The sequence below is a fragment of the Gavialis gangeticus genome, unplaced genomic scaffold (assembly GCF_001723915.1).
Source record: "Gavialis gangeticus isolate Ggan-Ray unplaced genomic scaffold, GavGan_comp1, whole genome shotgun sequence".
Classification (NCBI taxonomy): Eukaryota; Metazoa; Chordata; order Crocodylia; family Gavialidae; genus Gavialis; species Gavialis gangeticus.
In genome coordinates, this window is record NW_017729024.1 from 129,989,353 (window position 1) to 129,998,089 (window position 8,737).

Genomic DNA, 8,737 nt, shown 5'->3' on the forward strand with positions numbered 1-8,737 from the left:
CTCTTTAATAAGCTTTTCTAAGATCTTCCCCAGGATAGAAGTCAGGCTAATGGGCCTATAGTTAGCCGGATCCACTTTCCTCCATTTCTTGAAGATAGGCACCACATTGGCCTTCTTCCAGTCTTCGGGCACTACACCAGAGTGCCAGGAGTTTTCAAGGATCCGTGCCAGAGGCTGGGCTATGATGCTCGCCAGCTCCTTGAGTACCCTGGGGTGTAGATTGTCAGGGCCGGCTGACTTGAAGGTATCCAGCTTCTCAAGATGCTCCTTCACAAGATCAGCATTTATGGAGGGCAGGGGATCTCCCTCACCTGGACCTCCCTGTCCCGTAGCGGGCATGGGCGTCCCATGGGACTGATGAAAGACCAACACAAAGTATCCATTTAATAGGTTGGCTTTTTCCTGGGCATCAGTTGTCAGTTGCCAAGTTCTATAGAACAAAACAGATGTTCTTTATTGGTGTCCCTCAGACTGAAAAACACCAAAGATGGGATAAGAGAAAATACTCCTTAATATCAACCACTACCCTTTTGCTGACCAGAAAGCAGTAGCTATCTGAACGTGCAGGTGTGAGATGACATACTGTCATAGGACATTTTAAGGACACATTTTTCAACTGAAAGTACTGTACAAACATAACATAAATGTTTCTCTAAAGGCTTCTGTTGGACATGGCAAAAAAAGAATGCCATATACCTTGCAGAACAGAAAAGCTACAAGACTACTGGTCAGGTTTACTTACTATGTACCCCCTATCTAGGTAGCAGACTGAGGATGGAACCAGAGATCTAGGCCTCCAAGTTCCTAGCTCCAGCTTCTGCAGTCAGCTAAGGACTCAAGTAAAGGCTATTTGTAAGTAGCCTTGTAACAAGAAGATAATTTTCTGTGGCTTCTATCTACACACCTCTTCCACGCACCTACAAGTGTTATAAATCTAACCCAGACTTCAGCCAGCTGATACATTTCTCACACCTTACACTAAGTACACTGAAAAACACATCTGGCCATTATGCTGGCTTTTAACAATTTTCTTAAGAACTCTGCTGGAAACCCAGAAGAGTCAAAGCTCAGACTCTGGACAGCCCTGTCATGCCACCATCCCAACCTCCACTGCAGTCATAAACAAGGCATTTAAGAAGAAACATTCTCATATAGCAATAAAAGAAATCCCTATGTTGCTGTTCTACCCAAAGCCAACGTACCTGCACAGCTGATGAGTGACCAATGAGGTCACCAATAAGCTCCAAGGAATACAAAGTCATGCTTTCTTGAGTCTTTTTGGCAGTTTGGTTTGCTTGCTTGTTTGCCCTCCCAAATCCCCACATGTTGAAAAAGCCTGGAAAAGACACAGCAGAGTTAATCTTCCTTTTTACAGTGGCAAAGTCACATATTAATGCCTGATTAGATAAAAATTATTTATTTTGATCTAGCCAGAGAGGGTATTTGGGGGATGCTGTCACTTAAACAAATGACACGTATTTACAATTTGAGAAGTAAAATAGAAATTTGCAGAAAAACATATCTATGTTATGACAAAATATTCCTTAAACCAGGGCAAGTGAAGCATTAGATACTGTGATTCCCTTACCAGGAGAAGTTTAATTATCCACCTTGTTTGTAACTGAGGTAACAAAAGGAAGAACTTTTTGCAGAAAGGTAAACTGCAAAAATAAATTCAGTGGACAAAGGTGGGTAGTGCAGAACACTGCTGTTTAACTCTGCTTTGTTCTGAATACATTGTTTGAACTGAAGGGAAAGGGGAAAAGGAGGTACTGATCTCTCTCTCTGGCATTCTTCCTGCCAATGGTAGCATAAGCTTTTGATGCCAACTTTCTGTTCGTGTACTCTCCATCCATATGCCACCCTTCAATCTAAAAGCTATGATCCAGAGGAACTGGAAGGCAAAAATGGTCTTACCAACAGCATCTCCAGGACTGCTCATACTAGCTGCTACTACCTGGATAATCAGACACAGCTGGCAGTTCAAATCACTTATGGAACAAACTTTAGTAACACAACAGAGGCAGTCCACTCAGGACATAGAAGAAATCTCTAGAATGACCGCCAGTGTGTTATCCAAGAAGATTCACAACCCACACTTTCTAAAAGAAAATCAAGTAGTCTGCATAACTGTCCTGACAGTTGGAAAGCCAAGTGTCATCTACATATACACTGGAGACAATACAGCCCCATACTCTTCCCACTAGCCCTTCTATTGGTCCTATAAATACAAAGTGAACAGACTGTAATTCTATATGAGAGAGATGCCAGAGCAGATGAACATTACTCTTTGGGGCTGGTTAGAAAGAAAAGAGAGAGACATTCAACAGCAATTCTATCCACCCACCTTTGGATATGGATTCATTTAACACATGCCTCCAACCTAAGGACTTAAAACCACATGTGACAATGCCAAAACACAATCAAATCAGCATTTTTTGTCATGGCTTATAAGATAATGGGAAGAGAGATGACAAATGAAAAAAAGAAAAAAAAAAAAATCAGTGAATACTGCTTTAGCTGGAAGTAGTGAATCATGGTTTAATTGTATAAATTATGCTTATGAATCTCCATTCTGGTACAGGTGCTTTGGTGATCCCTATATCTTTTTACATCATTTTATTTAACAAAAAACTTTGAAGACACAGACACACCTGTTGGAACAGGCTCAGCTGAAAGCTGTTGCTTTTCTCGTAGCTCCCAAATACGAAGACTGCCATCCTCTGAACATGATAGCAGCTGCCTGTCAAAACAAATGATGAGTGTTACTGACACAGAAGAACTAGGCTGGATATCTATCAGTACAAATCTGCTTGTAATATTTCCTTTGTGGTTAGACAAGTTCTTCAAGATACTACACATGTTTATTAAAAGTGCATCATAGTTGTTATTTAACAAGTGGAAGTCATTTCCACATGAATTTTGTATCAGGAAAAATTATACTCAGCTCAACAAAATTTGTAAAACAAAGTAAATTTGCAATCCCACCTAACAGACTTTAAATGTATTGCTTTATAAAAACAAATGTAAGCCTTGACCCTGAAAACACATGCACCTACATTGTCCAAGTGACTTCAGCAAGTTTACTCACGTTAAAAGTTAAACATGACATAAGCCTGTGCAAGATTAAGGTTTTATTTTGTCTTGTTAGACTACTTCCATATAGCAACAATAAAGAGAATGGCAAAGTTAAAGTATACATCTCTGTGGCAACCATTTAGCTCTATTTTGATGAATTTTTGACTCCAAGTATAAAAATTAAATTCCTGCTACAAACTTGGCACTAAAGGTCAAACCCTGGGAGTATTAGTTTTCTGTTTAATATTTTTTCATTATATTCTTTCTGAACAACAAAAATTAGTAAATTAATTTGGAATGTATCTGGAGTGTGTTTTGGTTTATTAGAGCCAAATGCTATACATAGTCTACAATCATATTTCTATAACATAGACTAATTGTCCTACTAAACTTGAATATAAAAGTCAATAAGTATTTAATGTGCCAGCAGTGTTCAGTGTATACTGGATTACGTTGTGCCACATCAAGTTATAAGGGTGCACTTCTGACATTTAAATCAATGCCTTCTATTCCCCCTAAAGGCAGATCAAGCCAAATATCAAGTTCTCTGTGCTGCCTCAGAAGTTTAAATGTAGGCTGTCTTTGGATGTCTTTGTGAGACCTGCATTTCTTTAGTACACTGCAACATTTACCATGACTAGTACCTGTTTGGAAGTTTTGCGATGTGCAGCACACTGGAGTCATGAGCTGTTCTCTGGCAGGCAATCACACGCTTCATTTGAAGATTATATACATATATTCCCTTCCCAACAGCTGCAAACACACACTGGAAAGAAAATTCAACAGAACATCTTACAGACACCAACATAAGTATCATGCTGTCATGGATATCCAGTCATACTATGACATCATAAAGCCACTGTCACCTGGCTCATTCCTATCCCTCTGAACCTTTGTTATTGCACTACTGGCTTGTCTACAGCATACAAATGTCAAAAAAAAAAAGCGCCTGAGAAAAGGCTGGACATTCGAAAATGAAAAGGCATCTGTTTAATGTGTAAGAGCATTTTCACATCACCACCCCCTATTTTATACTGTACTAATTGTAGCAGTGTACTGTAATTCTTCTGTATAATGCAATTCAAGCTGGCTATGGGAATACCAAAAGTTTACAAACCGTAACAAGTATTTCTTTTATGAAATATTTCTATTCAACACCTTTTTAACCAACCATCATAACTGTAGTTTAAAAGTTGGTGTTCTAAAAATAAGTTTCAAATATGCAAAAAGTCAAGGAGCTTGCATACAGAAATGAAACTAGAGTCATGGCACACAAATACTGCACGACTTCAAATATCAGATATACTTTTTAAAACTAAATTATTTCTTCTCAAAATGACGTGTCTAAAATTTGAAAGGGGAAGAAAAACACAAAGCCCTTACATGAACTGCAGAAGCTATGTTCTTGTAAACATGTATTTATTTGATGTTTTATTTTGCTGCTTAAATTGAAAGTCAGAAAATGTGGGCGTCTTAAATTCAAGGGTGTTTCATATTTAAAGCAATACAGTGAGTTTAAATATGCTAGTATGTGTTCACTATCAGCTCTGTCACAAATAGAATTCCATATGGAAAGAACTTCTCTTTTTCAGCAAAGTCTGATGGACCTTTCAGGAAGGCAGGCTACTGTGCAGAATCACAGGGCTCTTATCTTAACTCTGGACCTGGGGGGACAATGTATTTAGATGACTTTTTGTCCTTGTTATTTTATATTTTATTGCAGTTGTACCCAAAGGTCCAAATTAGGGATCTAGACTCCACTGAGCTGAGCACTTTATACAAAGGAAAATGGGCCCTACCCCAATGGTGTTGCAAAAGCCTGAAAGCACCATCATATATAGTCATATAGGGCATTTTTACAAGTGTTCTGGGAGGGGGGAAGGGAGGGTGCTTTAATTAGAGCAGCTCTGCGAGGTGCTCTAAAGTGCTTGAAGTATCTTTTGTATCATTGTCCTTGGACTTCAAAATGGCAGTGGGGGAGCTTAATCTAAAGGTCATTACATGAGATTTAGTAAAGTGTCCCCACAGTCATTTTGAGGCAGGGGGATGCTGATATACGAGATGAGGAGGCTAGCCGGAGCGTAGTAATTACCGTGCTCCAGCAGACTTGATTAATCAAGTCTGCTCCAATGCGCTGAGAAGTGAAATTTCAGGCTTATTTTACAAGGGAAACTGAAATATAGGAGAACATTTACTCATTCTATGCAGAGTATCTGCTACCTGACTGTTGTTCCCCAGGTCATGAGCAGCTTCCATGCTGGGACCTTGGATAAGCAGATAGCAGTTTGGAACGACACCTTTCACATATTGCAACCATTTAGGTGGCAAGATCAGTGCACTTTACATTTTTGATTCTGCAAATCCAAGTGTAACTCTTTTAAACATCACACTTGCAAAATGCTCTTGCTTAAAGGTGGCAGAGTTTTGTTCTTCCAGGAGCAAGCTTTTACTTAGGCACACTACTGGTTATCTACCTCCACATCATTCCCTTGCATCAGCACTGGTTTGCACCACAAGCTGTTTTCACAGGTGGGGTCTGCTAACTCTGGGTTCTTGGTTGAGATTTCTTTCAAGCATGCAAAGGTACTTCAACAGCCATTGATCCTTTTTATTTGCTCAGGCTTTCATTTCTCATCCTGTGAGGCTACATCCCAAGACTTCTCCAGACTCAGATTAGTGTTTTCCTTCTGGGACTCAGCCAGTGTTGAAAGCTGCCCCTTGCCTTTTCTAACCACCTTTTTAAACTTTTCTGTTGCTCCAAACAAGCATTTTGGGAACACTGCTTTCAAAGGCAGGCACCTCCTTTGGATCGATGTCTATCTCCTGCCTGGCATTCCAGATTCACCTCTCTGCTTTTTCACAGCTGCTGTCCTGTGTCAGTAACATACTAGTACATACATTGTTTGGGGTCCTCTTTCTCAGTCATTCCCCATTAACCCATCTGTAGGCAACCCAGCATCTGACCCCTTCAATAACACAGTCCCACTTTGCCCATTTCAAATGTAACTTGGCTGTAGTGAAGGAGAACATGTCCCTCCAGTTCCCTGGGGGTTTATCCGTCTATTTGAGAGAATCTTACCAGGGAACCCCAGCAAGGTAGGCTATGGTGTCACTCAACCCACAGGTCAAGTCACCATCACTGTGCCCTGTTAACAGCCTAATTAAAAAAATGACTGTTTCATTTAAAAGAGAATTAGGCATGTAAGACCTTAAACTCAAATCACTTTAGCTTAGGCATTTTAGAAAAATTTCCCCAAGATGACCTAAAATAATTGGTTTAATTCACTAACCATAGTTCATACTTCTAATACTATAACAGTTAATAGTAGAGGTGCCCCAATATCTCAGTCCATATCGGATCAGCAACGTAAAAGAAAAATTTATGTTATTGGCAATCTTTTTGGGTTGGTGTAGCCAATAATGCCACCGATAAATGCTGCGTGCTTGCCAGGAATGCAGCCTGGCAGCTTGGAGACCAGCGTCCAGCTGGTAAAAGTTTTTTAAATAAACTTGAAGTGCCGGATTTGTGTGTTCAGTTGAATTCAAGTTGGCATCTTAATACAGCTTGATACAAATCTGAGCAAAACATTAATCATCTAGTGAATAAAAAATATATATTTTACCATTTTATAGCTAAAATGTAGGATTTCTAACAATCCAAATAAGTTAACTATATATTTAGAAAAATATATATATGCACATACATAAGCAGGCTGCACGTGCATGCACACACACACATATATAGTATGCATACCTAGGAAACACATGTACCAGAACTACTGTTAGTTGCAAATGAACATGTTTTGTTATATCAACCAATGAAAATACACCTTTTAAAAAACAAATAAACAAAAAATACAATGGCAAGGTCAACAACAATGAATAATTTAACTCGGGCTTATGGCTTGCCGATTTAAATCATGATTTATTTCACTGATTTAAATCAAGTTAATTTAAATCAATCCACCTTGAAAGGAAGTAAGGGGGGAAGGAAGAATGAGGCTGAGGAGATAAAGGAAAGGTGGGGAAGAGCCGAAAAGGGTTTGGGATAATTGTTATTCCTTTAAGCAATCTCCCTTTCAGCTGTCTGGCGGCTCATTTTGATTCTTTCTGTTTTCTTCTTTCTTTTCACTTAAAACTTGATAACTTCATTACAATTTCATAACAATGAACAACATCAATTTGAGGACACTTATTCTTTGTAAACTAAGTTTCTTTGAAAGAACAAGCACTCACAGACTATTACTGAAACAGTATAAATGAACTCTGTAGTTTTGGACCCATCTTTGTGATTGTTACAAATTAACTATATAGGCCAAGTCTCTCTGAACAAAGCAGCAACATTTTGTAAATATGCCCTTTTTTAGTTCAGTTTGTTAATTTTAAAGCACCTGCAGCCAGAAACATCTGAGGGGCAAATTTTGAGAGAGGTGGATTTGTGGAAATAGGAAACATATTCCATAAAAACAGGCAATTCGATTGTTTTAGAACAACTTTTAAATGTGCATTCAATCTGCCTTTGTCAATTTAACACACAAACTGTGATTGTTCATTATGCTAGGTCTGAGGTTATCTATTGACTCTCTGTATTGAACTGCTCAGACAGGATTTTATGCTGTTGTAACCTTGAGCTAGCCAACTGAGCAAAACCTTAAATAAATGCTATTGACTGGCATTAAGACATCTGAGTAAATTTTAAACAAACATCATGTATTTCTTACTGGAGTAATTAAACTGAAAACAAAAACTTACAGCACTCTTATTTCTACTGTAAGACAACCTGGTTTCTTACCTCCTCATCAGATGCTAGACACTGAATTGATATTTCTTTTTGGTTTTGTGTTAACTTGATTTCCTGCTGCATGTCTGTGTGAAGAGAGGAATCCCAGAAGCCACATTCAGATGCCTGCTTTGTCCAATCCAATGCATCCCAAACTATCAGCTCACCCACATGAGAACCAGTAACAAAAGTCAAATCTAGACAAAGAAGTCCAACATAAAGCCACATATTATAAATAGGGGTGCATAATAGGGGTAAATAATTAGGGGCGCACTGAGATTTCTAAGCCAATTTTTAAGGAGGCATATCACTGACTACCGATTTGATTTCTGATACACAGCCCAGCAGCTTGGAGAGCTGCATGCAGCTGATGAGTCTGTTGTGGTAGAAGCGGAGGAGTAAGGGAAAGAGCATGGGGGAACAGATCGAGGCCCTTGTGGGGAGGGAGTGAGTGGAGCTGGGGCAGGTGCTGCCCAACCCCAGGGCAAGGCAGGGCACAGGACAAAGCCATGGCTCATCCAGGGGGCAGGAGTGTGGTTCCTGCCAGTGCATGCACTCTGGGAAGGCACATGGGGGGCATATGCCCCCCAGATGATGTGCAAGGAGGGCTGCAGCTGCAAGGTGGGGTGGCACTGGGCTCTTCCCAGTGGGGGCTGGGCAGGACAGCACTCAGGGCGGGCAGCACTAGGAGTGAAGCTACAGGGGGGTGCTGCAGCCACCCCAAAATTCGCTGTAGCCCCTCTCCAAACCCCCCTCCCAGCACTGCCCGCCCCAAGCACAGTACGGCCCAGCCCCCGCCAGGAAGAGCTTGGCACAGCCCTGGTCCAAGCCCGCAGTGGCAGCCATCCCACCCCACACAGATCTGGGGCACATGCTCCC

At 40.3% G+C, this 8,737-nt stretch overlaps 1 protein-coding gene across 1 annotated transcript in view; it reads right to left on the bottom strand.

Moving 5' to 3' along the window:
* Window positions 1-8,737, bottom strand: part of WDR41 (WD repeat domain 41) — a gene marked incomplete at its 5' end in the record, with an annotated part of 55,650 nt that overhangs the window by 2,880 nt on the left and 44,033 nt on the right. The window contains 4 exons of the mRNA XM_019518247.1: window positions 1,203-1,336; window positions 2,655-2,743; window positions 3,723-3,844; window positions 7,871-8,055. Of these exons, the coding sequence (XP_019373792.1) occupies window positions 1,203-1,336; window positions 2,655-2,743; window positions 3,723-3,844; window positions 7,871-8,055 (530 nt within the window). The remainder of the gene's footprint in view (window positions 1-1,202; window positions 1,337-2,654; window positions 2,744-3,722; window positions 3,845-7,870; window positions 8,056-8,737) is intronic.